A 25,235-nucleotide genomic window follows, 5' to 3' on the forward strand; every position below is an offset into this window, starting at 1 on the left:
CTAGATATGCTTAGATTTTTAGTGCTTCTGCATTGCATATTTTCTTGTATGCATATTTATGAGTCGAGGTATGATTTTACTCTTTGAGTATTAATTTGCGTATTTGCTTATGTGGTTGAAGGTGGTTTCGTACTTTTTGCAATACTTATACCCTTAATTGCTTGCATATATACTTGCCTGTACGTTCTTATGGGGCGGTGTACAATTTCATTCTTCGATCATTATTTTGCATAGTTACTTATGAGTTTGAGGTGTGGTTTCATACTTCGTGCAATACCTATGCCCTCGTTTGCTTGCATCCATTTTTGCCTGCACGTTTCCTTTGAGTGAGGTACGACTTCATGTCTCGTGTATTACTTATGACCTTATGAGTTTGCCTATCTAAGTGGTCAAGGTATGGTTATGGTACCTCGTGTGTTACTTATGTGCTTTTCGCTCGATGTGCGGGATTGCAAGTCGAGAGTTGCTTGTTGTCATGTTATAATCTGCATATGCTCACACTTATGGTAAATAGGTACTTACATAAATGTAATCTTGTGCCTAACCTGATTTCAGTTGTTTTCAAAACACTAGAAGTGGCGCTTGTGCGCTATAGTTCTTTTAGAGAGGGTTTCCTTCTGCAAACCCAGTGCTCTTCAAATTGCACAGCTTTTGCAAAGTTAAGTTCTAAGTCTCGCAGGATTGCGAAGTCACATTTGGGCCCTCCCAAGTCCACACACTTGGGAGAAATGTTTTATAACCTTGATTCAAGTTGCGGCTCAATTTAAATAACCCCGATTGGGGGGAGGAGCCTGTGATCGAGTGAGGTTCTGTTGAAGGACTCATTCTTTATTTATTAAACTTAGTGTCGTGTGTCGTGCGAATCATGTCGATATTAAGATAAATTTTGGATGCAAGATTGATAGTGTTGTGTCTTGCGTGAATGACTTAATGTGGCATTGTGGCTTTTAAGGATGAATCGTGTCAAATGAGCACTCCTATATCCTTCGGATCGTTATGAAGTTGTGTGTTGGGTGTTCCTTTTGAGAAGCCTATGCACCTCCCTTTTTCAGTGTTGCGTACTTTTAGACATGCACGACATGTTAAGTACTTTGTTGATCGGACGAGAGATCCGAGACGACCTTGTATCATGAAATATGAAAAATATTGTTGAAATGAATTCAAGACTTATCTTGTTAAATTAGGTTGTGTTACTTCTTATGCAAATAATATCTGTTGGGGTTTCTTTGGTGAAACGATATCCCTTTTATCGTAGTCGTACTTTTGACAAGTACGTCCGTACTTTTTGACAAGTATGTCTTCTTACGTTGCGATGATTGGATGAGTAGGTTGTGGCAACCTTGATGAGTGCAAATAACAAAATGCTGAGATCACCTAAATAAGTGATGATTTTCGCCTTCACCGGCAAGATACTCGAGTTGGGTCGAAAGACCAGAGTATGTAGAATGGGTCTTCAGTTAACTACTCCTGATGTACTCATTCGAAACGCTGACTCCTGTCAGGAGAGAGGACGGGAAGGTACAAAAACTTTGATCGACAAGCCATTAATGGCAGTTACGAGTAAAAAACTCGGCTTCCCCAGTCATCGGAGTTAGGGGAAAGGGACTACCATAATTACCCTAGGTGGTAGCTCTCCATGTTCGGGATGCATCCATTGTTTATGCTGCTTTAAGGATTTCTCTCTTAGTCACTGACCGTCCCCTTAGGTGCGGACTCAGTCAGCTATCCGGGTTATCTTAAAATACATAGCATAATAAACCCCCAGATCAGTTTAGGTTGTTTCTAGAGTCGTGCCTTGTGCGTACCCACTTGGCCAGTTAATATCGAAACATAATTTAAATCTGATCACACAATTTGTTGAGTTATACCCGTATGGAAGCTATAGCATGCAACGGGTTTCAATACTTATGGAATTGTGCGTGTGGTTAATGTAGCATCGTATTTTGCTTGCTTATGCAGTGCTTTGCTTATAATAATTAGCCTACTTGTGCCAGTGAAATGCTTGTAATAGTTTTAGCATTTTGCTCATTATAGTTGCTCCATGAATCTGTTGAAATTAAATTGCTATATAATTGTCTGTCTACTTGACATATTAAATTATTTTGCTTAACTATGTTTTATATCGTCTTGTATGTGCACCTATCAGTTTTTAGTGAAACTGACTCATTTTATGGGCAGGTGATGTATAGGTGATACACTCTGCGATGACACGATGGCGCGATGAGTTCAAGATAGAGCTCTTTCCCTGACGTTTCGCTCCTGAGGACATGTTGGTAAATTTGGTATAAAGTGTATTTCAAAATTTTTCTTTTTATTAAACCTTGAGTTACTAAAATTGTTTTAGTAAACTTCTTCTTGGTTTCAACAAACAAATTCTAAATCATTGAAATTGCATTTTAAAACCCTTTGATTTCAATAGTTGTGCGAAATTCGGTAAAAGAAAGTTTACGCTGTAATGCGCTCAAGGTCCATCGACTTGTTTTAAAAATATCATTTTCCGCTGAAGTACTATTTAGACTCTGATAATTGTATGATTTCAAAGCTTTCTAAACTATTCTAAAAGTTACAAGTCCTGGATTTTTGGGGCGTTACACAAAAGCCCACCAAAAACTAAATAACTCACATGTATAATGATGCTAGCAGACCTTACACGAGTCAGCTATATATGTGTGTGTATATATATATATAGATATAGATATATATATAGATATATGCAAACAGCCCCCAACAAGCTCTCGCACAACCAACCAAATTTCAGCATAACGGATATGAAGGTCAATTGCTCAAACATAGCTTTGCCAACAGCCAATCGGAGGAGACATCATGCTAGAAATACACGTTTGATGCATATTTATTCAGGGATATAACATGCTGAAAATACATGTTTGATGTATGTTTATGCAGAAATATAACATGCTGGAAATACATATTTGATGATGTTCATGCAGAAATATAACATATTGGAATTACATATTTGACGCATGTTTATGCAGAGATATAACATGTTGAAAATACTTTGCTGAAGCATACTTATGCAGAAATAAAACATGTTGGAAATACATGTTTGATGCATGTTTATGCAAAAATAAAACTGGAAGTGCTCTGCTGAAGCATACATATGCAGAAATAAAACATGCTGGAAATACATGTTTGATGCATGTTTATGCAGAAATAAAACATGTTGGAAATGCTCTGCTGAAGCATACTTATGCAGAAATAAAACAAGCTGAAAATATATATTTGATGCATGTTTATGCAGGAATAAAACATGATGGAAATACTCTGCTGAAGCATACTTATGCAGAGAAATAACATGCTAAAAATACTCTAAAAACAAAACATCACATTCGAATGCAGGTAAATACAGCTGGACAGATCTTAATCAAAGTCCAGAATAATTTATATATTCGGCAGATTCGGACCAGATCTGCCTCGTACATTCACTCAACAGATATGATTTGAATCTGTGTGCTTAAACATGGTCTAGCCAGATTTGCGTATATAAAAACAGAATTCAGCAAATCTGGACCAAATTTGCACACCTATGTACTCGGCAGATCTGACCATATATATTGTTGGCAGATTTGTCCACATGTTCGCGTGGCAGATGTGAACTAATGAATATATATATATACACACACACACGGTATGCACACGAGTTCAATAAATCCGATTTTATTACATCTATTAGTATTTTTGCTATGCATATACAGACAATCGACATGCTTATCAAATCTGATCATAAAATAGCCTCTATATGCTCAATGCATGATATAAAGAGATCGACAGGTATAAATCGAATTTTTTATACATAATGAAAATTGTTCTTCATGAAAGAGGAAATCCGCATATATATATATATATATATATATATATATATATATATATATATATATATATATATATATATATATATATATATATACATTCATAAAAAAAAAATCAGATTTTCCCCTTTTTTCCCCCAAAAAATATCACATAAACCTGGTTTAGGTTGTTTCTCCCTGTTCAAATCAATAGGGGAACCAGTACCTTCGATCAGAGACGGAAAAAATCAGAAAAAAAAACTATGTCGGCAATCGGAAAAGATCTTCCTTTCCTTCTTTTTCTTCTTCTTTCATTTCCTTTTTCTCTCTTCTCTTTCTTTCTCTCTTTCTTTTTTTTCTTTCTTTTCCCTTCTTCCTTCTCTCTCCCTCTCTAGAAAACGAAATTCATAAAGAGGGGCGAGTTAGACCCTTTTATAATTTCTTTTTTTTTATGATCTTCTAGAGAGAGGGTGATGTCCCTTCTAAAGTCCTTCTATAGAGGATAGAGTTCTACAAAATGTAAAACTCTATCTCTCTCTAACTACCCCTATTTATCCTCTTATTATCCCTTATTTTATTTTTATTTTATTTTAATTGATTTGGGATCTATCTAGAACTCCTATCTAGGTAGAGTTCTACCAAATGTGGAATTTCTCCCTTATCCAGATAATTAAAATTTGTAATTTATTAATTACTATATTTTATTAATTATTTATTATTTAATTATTAAATAATAAATTTTTAAGAATGTTCTAGAGGGTATCTCACAACTCTAGGAGTCTTCTTAACATGGAGTTTACTCAATCGACCTTTTATATTGAATTTAAAACTTTGAATTGATTGGACTTGGATTTTGAATCTAGATTTGGATCCAAGATCCAAATCCATATCCAAAATCCATATGGATCTCAGCCTGAACCATATCCTAATTAATATGGATCTTGGACTGGGTCCAGATCCAATATCAACTTGGATCAAATGGATCCAATCCGATCTGATCTAATCCAGAACTGGTCACACCGAGGTGGGTCTTTTTAAAAAAAATATGATTTTTGGGCTAACCGTAGCTTAAAACAACTACGCCTTCATCCCAAAACAATTGGGGTCAGCGATATGAACCAAAAGAGAAAATCATTTTGGGTCTTCCACATGAATCCTTTTCCTCCAATCATTTCTATCCAATGCCATGTCCTCGGTGAGGTTCAAAGCATTCATATCCTTTCCTATCATCTCCATCCAAGTCTTCCTAGGCCTACCCCGACCTCTTTTAACTAATATATTTTCCCATTTCTCCAACCTTCTAACTTGAGCATCATTAGGCCTTCGCCAAATATGTCCAAACCACCGTAAACGGTTCTCTCGCATCTTATTTTCAATGGGTGCAACACCTACCTTCTTACGTATCTCCTCGTTCTGAATCTTATCTTTTATTGTATTTCCACACATCCATCTAAGCATCCGCATCTCAGCTACACTCATTTTTTTAATATGATGTCTCTTGGCAGCCCAACATTCCGTATCATATAGTAAAGCGGGTCTAATAGTCGTCCTATAAAACTTTCCCTTCAACCGCGATGGCATTCTACGATCGCACAGCACTCTAGTTGCACTTTTCCATTTCATCCACCCAACCTTTATCCTATGATTTACATCTCCATCAATTTCTCCATACTTTTGAACGATGGATCCCAAATATTTGAAATAATCATTCACCGGTATTTCTTGCTCACCAAGCTTCACTACACTCCCATCACTACTTCGTTGCTTACTAAACCGACATTCCATATATTCAGTCTTACTCTTACTCAACTTAAAACCTCTAGCTTCCAATGTCTGTCTCCATAATTCTAACTTAGCATTAACCCCAGCTCTAGACTCATCAATCAAAACAATATCATCAGCAAACAACATACACCACGGTACATTTTCTTGAATTGATCTCGTAAGCTCATCCATCACTATCGCAAATAGGAAATCAGCAAACAACATACACCACGGTACATTTTCTTGAATTGATCTCGGGCTAACCGTAGCTTGAATTCAGAAAAATAAAATATCAATGTTTTCAGATTTTCGAGACGCATCTAATGATATATCCTTAATTTTAAAGGTCAAAATAAAAAGTTTTACCAAATCTTATTTGCCTCGTTTAGGTCTTGTCAATAGGTCATGGGCCATGCCCAGACTCAGACCGATGCCACCTAAAATTGAAGATTTTATCAACTTTACAAAATACTTAGCTAAATTTTCAGAAATCTCAAAATTTAACATGAAGGAAATTTTACACACGATATTACAGGCCAGGGCCCAAAGTTGGTTTTGCATGTGAATTTGCAAAACGACTCTTATGTAAAGAACTTGAAATTTTTTGAAAAGGTAAAAGAGACCAAAAAGTATAATTAATCTCTTCCTTGATGTCCCTTCCACATTGTGGGAATCTTGGATAGCGGTCATTAGAGATCGTGAGGTTATTAAAACTCCATGTGTGATTGTGCCTCTGAACCCGATATGGTGGTTCACCTCGCGCCCACGGTTTGAGAGAGATTTCAACCACTTTACCTGGGGTGGTCTTGTTGACTCAGCTGTAATTATTGGTGTACTAAAAAAATGGTGTCAATGGTTGAGAATTTTTATTGATGTCCCGGTATTAGGTGAGAATTCCTAATATTCCGATAAAATGTGAGGATTCCTGATATCGGTTGAGGAACAAGTGTGAAACCCAGTAATAAAATACAAATTGTGTGTTAAGCTACAACTGGGAACCTAACTTGGACTTCGAGAATTTGTGCCTATTTTGAGTATTCGTGGGTTTAATAAAAAGTAAAAATTAAACTTGCATGCATTAGGGACATGTATGCAAAAGCAACTCTGATAAATAACTTAATAAGTTATTCATGAATGTATATTTAATCATACATATTTACTGTTCAACATTAGTTCATGCATTCATGCATATTTTGTTTCGCATGATATTTGTTATTGTATGATATTTGGTTAGATGCTTGAATGGTAAGTTGATTTACTAAGTTGTTAATTGTGATATTCCTCTGAAATTTATGCATGAAATTGGTTTATGCTATTACCTTTACTGTTTGGATTTTAGAGGAATTCGTACAAAGGACTTTGGTTCTTACCCGTTTTCTTAAAATTGTTTTACAGGCACAGATGCTCAGTGATGTCCCGACTAACTAGCTGAAAACTGCGAACCTCGTGACAGGCATAGTAGCTCTACTGAGATAGACGATTTTTTGTCTTTTACTAATTGACATATTTTATTAAATAAATAAAGATTGATTTATTCTTCATTTGATTCAGTGTACAGTTTAGTTTGTGGTTTGGTATATTAAATCTGTGAGGTCCTGGATCCTTGGGCTAGTTTACGTAATTGTTTAAAAAAAATCACTATTTTTACGAGGGTTAGTTGGGGTCGTTACACATTTGGCCTCGCAGCAAGGAAGCACATCCATGGGTTTCAAACTCGCAATGTCCCTTCAGCTTAGTGACATCCATGAGTTGGCCTTACTAGATATGTGGAGCCCTCGTGGGCAACCAATCTTCTTATTTGTCCAAGTGTTGTAAAGGGGTGTTCATAAAAGGAAAGAGTTTTTAACAATTAAATTATACAAAATTTGCCCCTAGACTTTTGAAACAAAATAAAAATATATATCAAAATAGAAGTTTTAAAATTTTAGAATCAAAGAAATACCTAAGTTTTAGAGTTGTAATCTTGGACCGATCCATAACATTCCATGATTTGTGTTGAAACCATAAAGATGACTTTGCATTCCTTAAGAATTGGAAATTTTAATTATTTCTAATGAATTCAAATAGAAGGTGGTTGCTTATTTATAGGTACTATCTTAAGCAAATATTCTCATTTACTTGCATGATATTATATAAATAAGCTAAAATAACAGGGGAAATATAGTAATTGAATAATAATTACAATGAGCAACCAACCAAGTCTCTCCCGATCCTCCTTTTCCCCAGTCACATTACCTCTTCTATAAATATCCATAAGGGGTAAGAAGAAGTGAATAGGAAGGCAAATAAACCAAGAGCACGGGCACCAATATTTGAGGAGTTTCGCAGGTAAGTAACCCATTGTGGTCTTGATAAATAGGATTTAGTTTGTCATAGCCTATTTCCTTGTAAGTAGTTACTTATAGTTTTCCATAATTAGAGCTAGGTTCTTCCTAAATTAGTTTTATAAGTAGATAGTTATGGCTTTCTATAATTGGAGTTAATTTTCTTAAACTAATTTTATAAGTAATTAATTATAGTTGTGATAGTTAGATTAGCTTTGTCATAAATTAATTTCTTATAAATACTTGGTTATAGTTTTTCATAATTAGAGTTAGATTTCCTTAAAATTAGTTTCATGAGAATAATAATCACAATTTTGATCATTGTAATTAGAGTTTATCATAAATTAATTTCTCGAAAGTATTTGATTTTAGATAGAATTTTTTTTATTTAAGTAACCTTTGTTTTGAATGTTTAAAAGTTATCTTCTGCTTAAGTAAATTGTAAACAAATTTAGTAAAGTAAATAATTGACCACGTCTTTCATATTTGTTGAATTATTTTCTCAAATTACAAACTTCATAAATCACAATAAATTTAGCTCAGAAACCTCCTTCAAATCAAATTGATTTCTACATTGTTTTGAAAAGTAATTAGCTACAGTTCTCATGGCTTGGTTATTGTTTTAATTGTATGCACGTTTCTTTTGAGTTTTGATTTAATCTTCATTGAGTTTATTTGAAATTGTCTTATCTAGAAAATCAAATTTAACAATGGAGATCAAGTGAAAACTTGCTTTAAAAGCTTTGTAATGTATTATGATAAGAATGTTATTTAAAGTATATCTGCTTACCAAGTGCAAGTGGACCGCCAACTAGATGGTATGTTAACCCCCAAACAACCTTATTGAGGATTATTGGACCTCTAGTCTTCGGGTGTTAAACTGTTAATCATTCTATTAGACCTAGCATAAGGATTTCATTCGCTCAGTTGGACCTAGTCCTGGGATTTAATTGGCTCTTTAATATTGTCCATGAGATAGATCCTTCATGTGGCTTGTTGGATTTATCAGCCTTTCAAGTGGACTAGGTCTTATCAAACTCCCGAGATTCTCCACGAGATTACAAATGGTTACATGTGGATCTCTCATGGTATTATCGGCCCATCATAACTAATGGAGGGAATTTTATGGACCCACATAAATTTTAGTATTTATCACTTTTTCGGATCTTCAATGTCAATGCGAATTGGATTTAAAAGACAATGTTTTCGAAAAGTTTAACAAAATAAGAAAGTGCATAATTGTACTACATGTGAAATGCACATTTCATAGTTCAATTTGAGTTTGTAGAAGTGACTCAAGATATATTGGTCTTTCTTTGCAAATTTATTTTCAACTGATTCTTTTAAAATCATCAAAAATCTAATTGTTAAAATTATAATTAGCTGCTTACTGAGCATTGTAGCTCATTAATCATTTACTGTTATTTTAGAGTAAAAATTTTGTTGGAGGTAGCGAGAATGTTTTAGAGACACTCATAGGATACTCGAACAAAGATATATGACAAGACAAACATCCTACTGTACTGAAAGACTGGAGCTTTTTTCAAAAAAAAAATTTTATTTGCTTAGTCGCCGAACCCCCCTTTAAACCCCCCACATGGGGGTTTCTTTTTAAAACACCTGAAACCCCCCTGACTCCTGACCATGGTTGCCAGTTGAGGAAGCGGGAGCGGGAAGCGATACGAAAAGCGGGAGCGGGAAGCAAGGCACTTTCAAAATTTTAGGAAGCAAGAAGCGTGGGACCATTTAGGAGCGAATCGGGAATCGTCTCGAAAGCGAACCGGAAGGGAGGGGGAAGCGAAGGAGAAGCGCGCTTCCCATAAAAGGGAAGTGTGTTTCCCATTAAAGGGAAGTGTGTTTCCCATTAAAGGGAAGTGCGCTTCCCCGCGTGTTTCGGAAGCGCGACGTTTCGCGCTTCGGGGAAGTGTGCTTCCCCACTTACCTAGGCACTTTCGGTAACTGCTCCTGACTCTCGCCTGAGTCACGCCGATCCTCTCGTCTCCCTCTCTCGCACACCGAAGATCCCCAGCCCTCTCGTCTTCTTCTTCCTGTCGCTGGCACACCCAGACCGACGCTGCTCTTCCACAAGTACGATTCCTCTCCTCCCTCTTCTTCTCCTCTGTCTGTCGCTAGCAGATTGGACGTCTCCAAGAGGGAGGGTGCCGACCACCCTCTCCTCCCCTCTTCTTTCTCCTCTATTTGTTGTCGGCAGACCAAACCTCGCTGGGAGGGAGGGTGCCGACCACCCTCTCCTCCCTCTTCTTTCTCCTATGTCCGTTGCTGGCAGACCGAACCTCGCTGAAAGGGAGGGTGCCAACCAAAGCCACCACTGCCGGTGGCTCTGGCTCACTAGGAGGAAGGGTGCCTCTCCTCTCTTTCCCTGTTTCTGCATCTGAAGGGATCTTTTTCCCTTCCTTTTCATTGGTTGTTGTTGTTGTTGTGGTAGGGATAACCAACAGGGGGTGGCGGAGGCCACTCCCTTGTTGCCCCTTCTGGCAGGCAAGTCGCTCCCCCGTCTGCCTCTCCTTTCTCTGTCTCGTTTCCACCAGCAGGAGGGTGTGACCCACCTGCCAGCTTATATTTTGTGACAGTAGGGTGCAACCCTCTTGCCCGTCTCATTTTTTTCAGCAAGTGGTGGGAGGGTGCTACCCTCCTGCCTGGACCTTTCTACAAATCTAGGTTGGGTTTGAATCGAGCCCAGCTCGGTTCCCTCAGTTGAAGGATCGAGCCTAGGCTCGGTCATGTCTTGTTTGGGGGTACACTCGGCTCGTCTATCACCGAGCGCAGCCCGAGTCGGCCCCGTAACCCGAGTCGACTCATGTGCACCGAGTCTAACTCGGTTCCTCCAAGCCCAGCTCAATCTGGTCTGTTCGAACTGGATTCAAGTTCGACCATTGCGACACAATCGTCGTCGCTTTCATCAAAAACTAAGAACTTAACACAATGCAATCAATTGCAGCATACCACTTCGGTACAACGGACAAAACATGTTTAGCGAGGCACGAGCCTTTAAGAACTTGCGCTCGGAATCGTCAGCAAGTTAGACCATCTCCGAGTTAAGGAAAAGTCGCATATGAGGACAAATAACGGAATACTTCTAACTTATATGTATTATATATATATATATATATATATATATATATATATATATATATATATATATATATATATATGTTTTTAACTCAAGGACGTGGTTTTGCGTATTCTTGTTCATTTAAATTATGTTATTTACTTTGCCATTGTGTTGTAATGTGCACAGGCTACTACTTACGGAATTTATTTAGCCGATATACGGTTTCGTACACATCACTTATGCAATTTATTTAGCCGATGTACGATTTCGTATATTGTGCATCACTTAAGCAATTTATTTAGCTCGATGTGTGGTTTTGCACATCGAGCCTTGCTTTATGTTATTTACTTTGTCGCCGCGTTGTAATGTGCACAGGCTTATGCTTCAATATATATGTATTCTATATACATATATATAACTTTATAAAGTATGCAATTTTGTAAACTCCTGCCTAATTTATATGAGGCTTGTATGTATTTAAAGATGCAAATTTTCACATTTTCAAAGTCTTTATTTTTAAAAGGATTTCACATGGGAGATTTTAAGCTTGTATTATTCGCTATCTCGAAAAGCAAAACAAGTATTTGGCGTATGCGTATTCTTAATCAAGTTTTTTTCCTGAAACCTGCATAACGAAAAGGCTTCGGCTACGTAGCCCTAGGTGGCACGTACATCTGATCCTTCTTTTTGGTATCCAAAATGACTTGGATATTCTCTGTCCCAGAGCATGAAACTTTAAAAATTCTAAATAATGTTGGGGTTTCTTTCTGAGAAACTGATATCCCTTTCATCGTAGTGGTACTATCAAACATGCATGGCATGTTAGTATTACGATGATTGAACGGGAGGTTTATGGTAACCTCGTAGCGTGAAAATGCACGATGATAAAAAAGAAATCACATAAATGGTGATGATCGCCTTCACAGGCAAGATACTCGATTTGGTTTAAAAGACCAGAACATGTAGAATGGGTCGTCAGTTAAAATAGAACCTGATATACTCATTCGTCTCTTTAGTTCTGTCAAGAGAGAAGATGAGATGGTACAAAAACTCCGATGGACAAGTTGTTAATAACTACGGTCCTCGAGTAACAATGACTCGGTGTCCTCGATCATGAGAGTTAGGGGATGGGACTACCAAAAATTATCCTAGGTGCTAGATCTCATTGGCTTATGCAGAAGTTTGGATGCATCCCTTTCGATGTATGCCTCTGGAGAATTCTCTCTCGGTTATTGGTCGTCCCTTTAGGAGTGGACTCAACTAGTTGTCTGAGGTATCAAAATACATAGAATAATAAACCCCCGGATAATCTCAGTTGTTTCTACGTTTATTCTATGCATACCCTCGGGTCAGTTAATTATCGAAACAAGATTATCATGCCCATTTTGCTTATTCTGAACTACGCATCTAGAAAGGAACAACGCATATGTTAGTCTTGTTCTGAATTTTGATATCTATGCACCTACCAGATTTTTATAAGTCTAACATGTTTTATGGGGTACAAATGATGATTAGGTCGGTACAGCAGGTGATGGCGCGATGACGTGATGATATCAAGATCCCACTCTTTCTGTGTTGTTTCGCTCTGGAGCACGTTTTGTAATTTTGTATAAGGGTTTTGTTCGAAATTCCTCTTTCGTATAAACTTTGATTATCAAAACCTTGTTTTAAATCTATTGAGAATAGGTGGTTCTTTGTTTAAGTTCTTTTTATATTAGAGGTCTTTTGAAATTTTGTCCTAATAAGGACTTAGATGTAATTTCTCTTTTGCCTCTCTCTATTTAATATAGAGAGAAGCCCTAATCAATTAAGTTAACGTGTTTTCTATTGTGCAGCCGTCTCTCTCTCTCTCTCTCTCTCTCTCTCTCTCTCTCTCTCTCTCTCTCTCTCTACACACAGGTGGCTGTACATCCCATCTTCTTCTACATGGTATCAAAGCCCTCGATCTCGGGAGCGTGATCAAGGACTGATCTTCATCAACGAGGAGCGATAACCCTACGACTTCTTAAAATCAGGTTTGGTGGTGTTTGATTGGGGAAGATCTGATAACAGATCTGGGATGTTACCCAGATCTGTCGTCAGATCTAAGGAGAAGATCTAGATCTGTTCTCCTCATCTGGATCTCCTGCCGCGACCTTGTGTTGCCGAGTCCTGTTCCTGCCATGACGTGAGATTTTTTTTTCTTGGGTTCGTGAGTTGTCGAGGTTTGGGAGCAGCAGAAATCCTCATTTTCTGTGTTGTCGTGATTGCTGAAGTTCTCTCCTGTGTTGATTGCGTGTGATCAGATTTTTTGCTGAGTTCTTTCTTGTGCTGATTGCGTGTGATCAGAATTCTGCCGTGAATACAGATTTATTTTCTGTGTTGATTGCTTGTGATCGAAATATAATTGATCTGTCTAACTGTGCCCTGAAGACTTATTGGATGTCGTATCTTATATGTTGAAGAACAGCAGGTGTAGTGAATATTTGTTTTGCGACTGCATTCTATCATTGGTCGTGATGTGTTTGGGCGCAGCAATGTTCGTTATTCCTGAACTTTAGTTGTTTTTTGTGGGTTGGTTTATTTCAGAATGTGGTTTTCAGCAGTCGTGATTTCCTGTTGTGTCGAGTTTTTTTTGGAAAGAAGCATGGTAGCTTAAGTTACCCTTCTGTCGTGGAAAATAGCAGGTATGATTTCCTGCTGTGTTGAATTTTGTTTTGAGTGTGGGCTGTTGTTTTTTGTGGAAACAGCAGGTGTGATTTCCTGCTGAGTTGAAAATTCCTCTTGAACACTTGTTGTTCAAGTGAGGTAATTTTTTTTTAATTTGGATCACATCTTCAGTATGGCTGAAACTTCGAAATGTGATTCCAAAATGGAACATATTGGGGAGTATAAGGCTTTTGCCAACCCCTTCTCGTATGGCTCTTCCGTAAGGTTGAATGAAACCAACTATGCCAGGTGGTCCAGAACTTTTATGATGTCGGTATCTGGACATCGTCGAAAACATATTTTGTTGGAAGGCGAACCCACTGAGAAATTGGGAAAATATGTTACTTGGGATGAAGATAATGACATAGTTATGTCATGGATCATGAATAGTGTCGAACCCCATATTGCAGATGGATTGATCTACTATAATACAGCCGAACTGATGTGGGACAATCTTTGTGATACATACTCACAAGAAACGAATGTGAGTCGTATACTGCAAGTCGAACAGGAAATATATAATTTGCAACAGGGAGATCAGACCTTGGCCCAGTACTATGCCTCTGTCAAAGCTGCGTTTGAAAGACTTAATGCTCACAGGCCTCTTTGTTGCTCGAAGCAAAAGGATCATCAAGAACAAACCATGGTTGCTCGTTTTCTTACAGGTCTTTCTTCAGATTTTTCTGTTGCAAAAGTTCAAATGTTGACTGGATCAGATGTTCCCACTATTGTTGATGCTTACAATCGTCTGAGTAGACTTGCGATCTCTCTGCCACAATCTCAGCCTGTGACTCAGTCATCTGCTCTTGTTATCCCATCTAGTTATGGGCGTGGAAATATTCAAAATATCAGAGGACGAGGACATGGACGTGGTATGGGAGGCAGAGGAAAGCTTCAATGTACATTCTGTGGAAAATCTGGACATTTAGAAGATCGTTGTTGGGATAAGCATGGTCGGCCAACCTCTTCTTCATCAAAGTCATATACTCTAAAAGCAAATGTTACTACTATCGAGGCAACAAATGTACAACAGAATATCGCTGCAAATGAAAGTAGTATCACCCTTAGTCGTGCGGAATATGATGAGCTGATAGCTCTTCGACCTTTGAGTTCCACCCCTCCTATAGCTGGTGTTGCCTATTCAACCGGAAATCATCTTCATCCGACTGATAGTAAGTGGGTTATTGACTCTGGTGCATCCAGACATTTGTGTGGAAATTCACGTGTTTTTTCAGATCTAAAGGATATTAAGGCTCAGCTTGGAGTCTCATTAGCCGATGGGAGCTCCTCTCCGGTTGTTGGTCAGGGAAATATTTCTATATCCTCCTCATTACAGTTGAAAAATGATCTTCATGCTCCAAACTTTCCTCAAAGTTTACTCTATGTTAGTTGCCTTATAAAAGAACAAAACTGTAGAGTAATATTTGATCCAATGGGTTGTCATTTTCAGGATTCGCTGACGGGGAAGAAGATTGGTGGAGGCTATGAAGAAAATGGAATTTACAACCTACATCATCCAATGGGTATTGTTCATGCTGCAGTGAAACATTCATTCAGTCCTGTTCAGTGGCATCGTCGTCTTGGTCATCCTTCATTGTCAAAGCTTCGGTCGGTCTTTCCTCAGACTCCTTCCACCACATCCTTTCAGTGTGAAGCATGTCAGTTGGGCAAGCATCGTCGAAGTTCGTTCCCTTCAAGTCAGAGTCAGTCTAGTAATAAAGTTTTTGAACTTCTTCATGCAGATGTATGGGGTCCTAGTAAGATTCCTACTAGGACTCAGTGTCGTTATTATCTTGTTATTGTTGATGATTTCTCTAAGTTATCATGGGTATTTTTAATAAAAGAACGATCTGAAGTTCCAAGTATTATCAAATCCCTAATTCTTGAAATAAAAACTCAGTTTGAATCTATTGTCAAGATTGTTCGCACTGATAATGCTCTCGAGTTTAAATCAAAAGGTTTGTTACAATTTTACCAAGATCATGGCATCCAACCCCAAACTTCCTGTGCCTATTCATCTCAACAAAATGGGGTGGCTGAGCGAAAACATCGGCACCTCCTTGATGTTGCCAGGACCATTATGATTCAATCCAATGTTCCTGCGTTATACTGAGGTGATGCGATTACCACTGCTTCTTGTCTGATCAACCGCATGTCTTCGTCTTCTGTGGGTGATCAAATTTCATTACATATCCTAAAACCTAATGCCCCACTTTTTTCTTTCGCACCAAAAATATTTGGATGTGTTTGTTTTATACAAAAACTTGGCCCTAACCGTGATAAATTAGCCGCTCAAGCTACAAAATGCATATTTATCGGTTATCCAAAAAATCAAAAGGGCTATCGATGTTATGATCCTATTTCTCGCCGAGAGTATGTCAGTGCGGATGTATCTTTCCTGGAATCCTCTCCATATTACTCTAGTTTCGATTCCCCGCTGCAGGTTGATCCAGCTGAGTCTTTTCCATTACCTATACCTCATTTTCCTTTGGAATTTGTGCCCTCATTACCGAACCAAACTTCATCCTCTTCTAGATTTAATAATCCTCCATTGGTATATGTGCGTAGAGCTCCACTTCCGCAAGAGCCTTCATCTTCTTTTTCTCCTGAGGTAAGTTCTACTGACAATAGTGATCTTCAGAATGATGATAACAGGCCTATTGCTCTACGAAAGGGGACAAGACAATGTACCTTATATCCCATATCTCATTTTGTCTCCCATGCCAGAATTGGACATCAAATGAAGTCTTTTATTTCAGCCTTATCTGCTGAAACTATTCCTCTGAACTATCAACAGGCAGAACTTGATAATCGCTGGAAGCTGGCTATGCAAAAAGAAATGACAGCTTTAGTATCTCAGCATACCTGGGATCTAGTTGATTCCCCAGCAGATGCTGACATTGTTGGATGTAAATGGGTATATACAATAAAGTACAAATCTAATGGCTCTATTGAAAGGTACAAGGCCAGATTAGTCGCGAAAGGGTATACTCAGACATATGGAATTGACTTCTTTGAAACTTTTTCTCCTGTTGCACGGATGGGTACCATCCGTCTTGTTCTCTCAGTAGTTGTTCAGCATAGTTGGCGCTTGTGCCAATTAGATGTGAAAAATGCATTTTTATATGGGGATCTATCTGAGATCGTTTACATGCAACAACCTCCAGGATTCGAGGTTGAGGGGGAGTGTCAGAAGGTGTGTAGATTGAGAAAGGCGATTTATGGCTTGAAACAAAGTCCTCGTGCATGGTTTCAAAAGTTGTTTGAAGTGATGTCAAGCTTTGGCTTTAATAGATCAGCAGCAGATCATACACTTTTTATAAAGAAAACTAGCTCTGGCATAGTTGTTATGGTGGTATATGTGGATGACATCATTCTTACAGGAGATGATGTGAAAGCTATTGAAGCCACAAAGGCTCATCTTCAAAAACACTTTGTTACAAAAGACCTTGGTTCACTCGGGTATTTTCTGGGTATAGAAGTTGCTAGGAGCCGTGAAGGGATGGTTTTGTCTCAACGGAAGTATGTTCTTGACTTATTAAAGGAAACGGGTATGTTGGGAGCTAAACCAGCAAATATTTCCATGGACCATAAAGTTCAGTTGTTTGAAGAAGGGTCAAAACCAGTTGATAGCAAAAAATATCGCTCCCTAGTAGGGAAGTTATTATATGTAACTGTGACCAGGCCGGATATTGCTTTAGTAGTAAGCAAAGTTAGCCAGTTTATGGACAAACCAACTGAGGTACACTGGAATGCAGCCATAATGATTATCAGATATGTAAAATCATCCCCTGGAAAAGGGTTATTGTTCAAGAAAGGTGGAACTCTGGAGATAGTAGCCTATTCTGATGCTCACTATGCTGGATCTGTAGTAGATAGAAAATCTACCACAGGATTCTGTGTGTTTTTGGGAGACAACTTGATTTCATGGAGAAGTAAGAAACAAAATGTGGTTTCCAGGTCGAGTGCAGAATCAGAATATCGGGCTATGGCCCAAACAGTTGCTTAATTGATGTGGGTTCGCACTGTTCTTCATGATCTCCAGGTGAAGGTTCTCTCTCCAATGACCATGATGTGCGATAACAAAGCGGCAACATATATAGCAAACAATCCTATCTTTCATGAGAGAACAAAGCACATTGAGGTTGATTGCCACTATGTAAGAGATATGATTCAAGCTGGTCATATCACTACCAAATACCTAAAGTCGGAAGACCAAGTTGCAGATATGTTTACAAAGCCTCTTGCTAGGCCAAATTTTTCAAAATGTTGTGACAAGCTGAGCATGATTGATATCTATGCTCCAGCTTGAGGGGGAGTGTTGAGAATAGGTGGTTCTTTTTTTAAGTTCTTTTATATTAGAGGTCTTTTGAAATTTTGTCCTAATAAGGACTTAGATGTAATTTCTCTTTTGCCTCTCTCTATTTAATATAGAGAGAAGCCCTAATCAATTAAGTTAACATGTTTTCTATTGTGCAGCCGTCTCTCTCTCTCTCTCTCTCTCTCTCTCTCTCTCTCTCTCTACAGGTGGCTGTACATCCCATCTTCTTCTACAAAATCTATATGGTTTCAATGCTTATATGGAGATACAAATCTATTGTGTAAAGGAAGGTTCGCTTGTAATGTGCCCATGGTCCATTGACTTGTTATTTCAAACACTTTTTTTTCGCTGAACTGTCATTTTAAACTCTAAAAAAGGATTGATTGAAAAACCTTTAAACTTTTCTTAAAAAGTTACAAGTGTGGGATTTTGGGGCGTTACAGCTTTGGTATCAGAGCAACAAAGAAGACAATGATTCTCGATCATCTGACATTCACATCGCGTTGTGAGTTTAAGTTTTCTTTTTTGAGAAAAAAAATTATGATACATTTTATGCTTGGATAAGACTAAAAGGAATTTACATTCTTTTGAAGCTTATGTCTGGCGACGGACTTGGAAGTGAACACGCGGCACCCATGCAAGGCATGGATCCGCCGACCAACGCGGGAAGAACCCATGGTGGTGGAGCGCGTAGGATGTGTGGCTGCTCAACGAGGGGTAGGGGGGCTGTTATGGGAAATAATGGACGTCCAACGACCTGGACAGATTATTGGACAAACAGACCACCCTCGCCCATCTTTAAAGATCCATGGGGACTCGTACTCCCTTTTTCAAATCAAGCATTGTTAGTCGTTGCATGGGTTGCAGTGCACTTTAAGGAGGGCGGCCATGTTTTGTCACAAGTAATGGTTGATCAACAGATTGCATCTGGCACACGAGAGATTGAAGGTCCCCTGGACACTCAGAACGAGTGACTTTACTGTGGAGAGTTGGGGCATTCCTTTGATTTTTGTCACCTTAAAGAAGGTAATGACAAAAGGCAGTTGGTGGCGCAGGGACGTGAGGACGCAGCTTCCTCAGTCCAGGGTGCTTTGAGAATACTCGGGCATGTTGAGGTATTACCAGACTCAACGAGCACACGAAGCAACTACACGCCCAACCACTCACAAGACTCCCCAATCTACACCCTGACTTCACTCCTCTATTCACCAGACTCGTCACATTATAGGCCAACAACACCCCCTAAAGGCCTGGAGCCCTCAACGAAACTTTACACCCCTCTCATTCGCGCAGAATTAGGCGCACTGGCAACACGAGGAATTACGTTAAACACTACTCAAACCGTCCCTGAGGGGAGTTGGTACCTGTGGTTTTATGTTAGTCTACAAACTCTTTTTGTTTATGCGACAAGTTTTCCTTTCTGCATTACCAACCAGCGACGTTGGATTTTTCTATGATGTTTCGTAATAGATATATATGAATTTTGTCCTTTTTACTTCGAGTTCTTTAAATCCTAACTTGAGCATCCTTTGTTATGAATAAAGGATGATGTGAAGCACGAATGGCAAATCGACTCACGAGCGGTCTAAAGAACGGGGATTTGTCATGGATTCCCTCAACACCCTGGCCAATGCAATCCAGAGTCAAGTTCGTGCTCAAAGGGATCAGGTTGCGTCTTCGGACGCGAACCGTCATAATTCCATCACATATAAAAAATTCTTGAAACTTGATCCCCCGACCTTCGCCGGCAAGGCCGATCTTGAGCTCGTCGAGGAGACCGAGCGTGCTTTTCAAGTACTGTCAGTACCAGAGGAAAAAAGGACAGTTTTCAGTAAATAGCGGCTTAAGAATAACGCCCGCAAATGGTGGGATGTGACCCGGGGCATCCATTTTTCGGGAGCAACGGTTATTCCTTAGAAAACTTTTCGTGGTGCTTTTTTAGCGAACTACTTCACCCCACATGCGCGAAACAAAAAAAAGGTTGAATTTTTTGAGTTATACCAAGGTAACTAAAGTCTGGTGGATTACACCACAAAGTTTCATAACTTGGAACGATATTGTTCCAGCCTGTTCGAAGATTATCGCGAGCGGGCCAAAAAATTTGTTTGAGGACTGAAAGAAGGGCTCTATCATCGGGTCCTGACCAGTATGCCTTCGACTTTCTCTGCGGCTGTTGTGGCAGTCACTCTTTTAAACGACGATTGGGAGCGTTCTAAGAATGTCCTGAACAAGAAATCGCAACAAGCATGATACAATAACGAGTATATTCATCCTCTTGCCATAAATTATTTTGGACATTTCTTCATGCTCAAGTAACATGGTTTCGTAACTCAACAAAAGAAGCTCGAGGGACCCTACTATCATACATCCTTACAAACATAATATATTCTAGAACAAACTCGTATACTGCCTAGATGCAAATGTTATCTAAGGAATCCGATCACGTTCAGATAATTGATAAAGAATTCATGTGATTCAGAAAGCCCAAGACATTAGAGTTTACCCTGGATAACTTGCTTAACTCACTCTTTATAGACTTAGGGAAAAGAAATTTATGCAAGATTTCTCAAAGCTCAAGTGTGGTAACCCCTCTAGGGATATGAAGCAGTTCCTCATGTGAGAGGGTGTGGTAATGTAAGCCACAACTGCTTGATCATTCTTATGTCAAATGCCACATTTTGGATTCCACATCAGCTTTCATTGGCTTGATCCTCCCCTTTTCATCTCTTCTTTATACACATATTCCTAATGTACAAGCTCAAATACATCCAAATGCCCAATCAAGTCATGGTTATTGATAAAAGAGGTTTGTTTTATTCAAGTGATGATGTTGGTTGAATTAAGCTTTGCACTAACCAACTGAAAAGGACAAATTTATGGGTGAATATGTATGTATGTATGTATCCATATCCGCGTACCCAAATTTTTAAAAATTGTCATGTCTTACACTTTAAATTTGTCATGGCAGGAAAGGACTAGAATATTTGTATGTATGTATGTTTTGACTAAGGTAAGGAGATCATCTTTAAAAATTACCAATATTTGTCATGGATATGGATCAGGTCAAGGTCATACTACTTCTTGCCATATAATAATCACCTATGTCATAGGGATTCGGCCAGTCGCGTGCCGCACCCACATCAACGTGACGCAGGTGCCCGTGCAGGTGCAGCACCCGATGCGGTCAATGCACCCAAGGTCATAAATGTCCAATTTTTGAACTTAAAAAAAAAAATAGCCCGATGAAATAGGTTGGGAGGGGGATTAGGGCAAAAACATTTTGCCCCCTCCTCCCGACACCTCTTCTCCGTCTCCAACCCAGCAGCGATTCCGGCATGACAATTCCAACAAGTATGTCTCCATTCTCTCTCTCTCTCTCCCCTCGCCTCTCTCGCTCTTCTCGGCTAAACCCTCTGTGTACCTCTCTCTCTTTTAATCTCTTTCCCCTGGTCCATAGAGTAGGGGCTAAACCCTCTGAAAAATTGGATATAAATCCCCAAGTTGTCGTACCTAACTTGACTTTAAGAGAAAAATCTCTTTTGTTCTTTCTAATAATAAGAAAAACCAATTCAGTGTATCAAACTGTAACAAACAGGTTCGAAACTTCGAAACCAGATAGACCATCTCTTGCTTGGACACTAAGGGGGTGTTTGACTCCGCGTCTCGGGGATTGTGTAGGATGTCGTGGATGCATGGGATGTTGTTGCGGTCAAACGCAGGATGCACGAATGTGTTGTTTCACACCTCTGTGCACCCGCAAAACAATGTCTTTTTCGTTCCTAAAAAATAGTAACTCGGGATAGTGTGTCCTGGATAAGAACATGTCAGCTTGGACACGCACTTAAACGATCCCTAAAACCCCATGATCTCCCCCTCTTCCTATAACTCCATATTCACTAGACTGTTCCACACGATACCAAGGCAATATTGCGACTTGTGAGAGACCCGAGGAGTTTGGCCATATTGTTTTTTATTTCATTAGTGTTAGTTGAAAATTATATATATACACTCTCCCGCACCCAAGTTTTTTTAAAGTGTCGCATCCGCACCCGCACCTATGTGACATAGATAATCACCAATATTTCTCAATGATTTTGAGTTTCATATAACTATTTTTTGCCATTGAATTAGTACTATATGAGTTTACTACATATACTAACAATATTTTATTGCTTTTATATATGTGTTAAAAAAGAAGTGAGGGAGAAAACAACATTTGTAGGGGAGAAAACAGATTATGCAATATTTTGGGGAAAAAAGTAGGGGGGGGGGGGGGGGGGGGTCTTTAAGTAAACTAAAAGGGGGACATAGCTGTGAAGTGAAAGGAAAAGACAAAACCCCAATATTGTAACTAGGATCACAAAATCGCCAATAAATGTTTCTGATGTTAAACAGAGAATGCAAAAAGTTAACAAATAGATGGAGCATCAGTTGCATAAATAGAAGGATCACACTATCAAGGGCCAAACATGTACAGCACAAGTAGAACAAGTTTACCAAACACTTTAACAGCTTCTGCATACAAGCATCATAGACAAAACAATAAAAAATAATAAAGGCTTCCAATACAGTAGATTTTAAACAATGCAAAAGGATATCCTTGTAGAAATTAGGCATACCTGAAGCTCATCTTGGCCCCAAGCATATTTCTCATAACTGGTCCATGCATGAAGCATAGCTTCTTTAACCTTCTCCCTGCGCTGAATATCAAGTGGATCATCATGAACATGATTTTCCACAGTTAAATCCCTTGATATTTTAAAGGGGATCTCCTCACTTGTTTCTCTAAGGTGAACTTTTAATTCATGTAACTGCAAGAATTTGAAAGACTTTCAGTTACATTCTTACGATCCAATGTATCAAAATGAATGACAGCCACTATGGGTGATTAACATTTGGTTTGTAACAAAGGAAGATTTGATTGCTCTACCTGACTCTGCAGTCGACCCAATTCTTCATTTAATCTTGATATCTCAACCTAAGAAAGGCACCATGTCAGCAAACACCAAAAAAAAAACAGTGATAAATCAAGTGATTATATTAGTCATCATCAATAAACAAAGTCATATTACCGTGGAACTATTGAAGACCCATTGATCAGCTAAAGGAGATGGAAGAAGGATGAACTGGAAGTAGACACAAAGGGGGAGGAGGGAGAGCAAAAGAAGTAGAGGGGGGGTAACCCTCCATCATTAAGTGTCTCATTTGTTTAAGCCATCTAGAGATGCAGAACATGCATATCTGCTGCATCAAAATGCTTGCCTATGATAAAGAAGATGAATTCCCTAGACCACTTAGCTTGGCCATGACTTAAAAGCATCTTCATCATTGTACTATCCTAAGTCAGCAGACACTAAAATACAATTTATCAACTTGACGCCTATGTCACGTGGATATGGCTGCAGATACAGGGATATGGCCATGTATGAAGTTTTCAATATAACTAGTATCCATGGAGTATCCATGTGACATCGCCTTCTAGAATGATCAAATCAAGAAGACTAAACGCCCAAACCCATCTTCAGTTTAAATGAAGAGACCCTTACATATTTACAAATATTATCATTGAAAGAAAACAAAATAACAGGATTATCTCCTAAGAAAGAAGGCAATTAGTGAAAGAAGGTTTGGCGCTGCAAATGCAGGAGGCACAACATGTCAACTGTGGATTTGTCGCTTGTAATGGCAACAGCACTCTCACTTGATGGGCAAAACACAAATTCTAAGTCACAGTCACCAATTGAAGCGCAGCTTGTCAGAGTCAACACCAACTTTTATAGTCAATTCTTATTTCATCTTCTCCCAATATGAGGTCTTTTGGTCCTTGCATGAGGTTGTCACATGGTCATACCAGTAGCTATATCAGTCGCGTTCTACTGCCACTGCCACACTATAATGACGGTTAACAACATCTATAAATATGTTGATGGTACTTAATTATGAAGGTTGGCTAGCTAGCCAACGCTGTCATTCAGTCCTCACAATAGCAAACTACCAATAATCTTTTTGTTCTTCCCCGACTTAATTTAAAAAATAAAATAAAAACTTGGTGAAGGTAAAGTTTAGAGACAGAGCAATATCTTCTGCTGTGTATCCTTGATAGCTGCAACTTCATATGCTTCAGATGGTGATTTGGTATGCTACGAAGTAGCTAAGCATGAACCAAGTAATTCAATTTGTCTATTGGCATTGCTTCATTCATCGATCGGAACAACGGTGAACCAAACACTAAAAAGATCAACCAAATACAACTCCGAAAATGCTAGAAGCCATCGGACTCACTCGATCACTTGAACAAGCACCGAAACACGAAACAAAAAACCTAATTCCGCCATCACTCCGCTCGAACTAAGCTCTTATTACATGCATACCCTAACTAACCCAACCGTAAAAGGCACAAAACTCAGTAATCAGAACCATACAAGCACTGAAAATCCCCAAAAAAGAGGAAAAACAAAAAACCCACATAGATGTAGAGATTCGCTATCATCCAAGGGGTAAAAACTGCAAAACTCAAAGCAGCATTCTAACTAAATAAAGCGGGCAGGTCAAAAGGAAAGCTAAAATTTAGAGATTTAGAGATTTAGAGAGAGGGAAAGAAGGGAGAGTGAACCTCTTTTTCTCCCAAGAGAGCCTGGCGATCCCAAAAGAGGAAGGTCAGGCAGACGAAAGCGATGAAGAAGACGCCGAGGCGCTTCGGCCTCTTCAGATAGTACGACGGCTGAAAAAATCGCCACCAACTCAACGACGACGATCTACTCCGAGTCATTTTCCTCGATCCCCCAAAGTTCCGCCGTCAAAAAGGAAAAATATGAGAAATGGAATTCTCTGTTCCTCCCGGCGCAATCTCCTTATATTTTCCTCGCTTTCTTTTCTCGTTTGAGAATTCAGAGTTACAAAAAAGACAAAAGGTGAGAAGACAGAGGGATCGAGGGGGCCAAGGAATGGATCAGCGAGCGACGAGGAATCGGCGGTTCAGGTTTTCCTTTGGCTTGACTTGACGGGAAAAGTTGTAGCTTCGGTCGGCCGTGTGGGCCCACAGCGGGATGAATGAAGTAACGGAGAGTGTGAGGATAAAAGATGCAGCAAATGGTAAGGGTGTTGTGTGTTCTCTCCTAAATACAAATTCGCGTGTTTATGTGTCTACCCAAGAATATATTGGGACCCGCATATGCCAATGTTGTTCACGATGATTTTATAATAAAATAACATATAAAAAAAGTAAATATGATTTTGATAAAAATGTCCTCATGTAAGAT

At 38.9% G+C, this 25,235-nt stretch overlaps 1 protein-coding gene across 1 annotated transcript in view; it reads right to left on the reverse strand.

The window, feature by feature from the left end:
• The window catches only part of LOC149842315 (mannosyl-oligosaccharide 1,2-alpha-mannosidase MNS1-like), a 123,893-nt gene extending 98,961 nt beyond the window's left edge, over nucleotides 1–24,932 (reverse strand). Inside the window, exons 1-3 of the mRNA XM_089999059.1 lie at nucleotides 24,590–24,932; nucleotides 22,907–22,954; nucleotides 22,596–22,787 (exon numbers count right to left, since the gene is read on the reverse strand). Of these exons, the coding sequence (XP_089855185.1) occupies nucleotides 22,596–22,787; nucleotides 22,907–22,954; nucleotides 24,590–24,745 (396 nt within the window). The 5' untranslated portion in view covers nucleotides 24,746–24,932. The remainder of the gene's footprint in view (nucleotides 1–22,595; nucleotides 22,788–22,906; nucleotides 22,955–24,589) is intronic.
• Between the last annotated feature and the right edge of the window lie 303 nt (nucleotides 24,933–25,235).

Source organism: Nuphar pumila, chromosome 3 (assembly GCF_984573655.1).
Source record: "Nuphar pumila chromosome 3, dmNupPumi1.hap1.1, whole genome shotgun sequence".
NCBI lineage: Eukaryota > Viridiplantae > Streptophyta > Magnoliopsida > Nymphaeales > Nymphaeaceae > Nuphar > Nuphar pumila.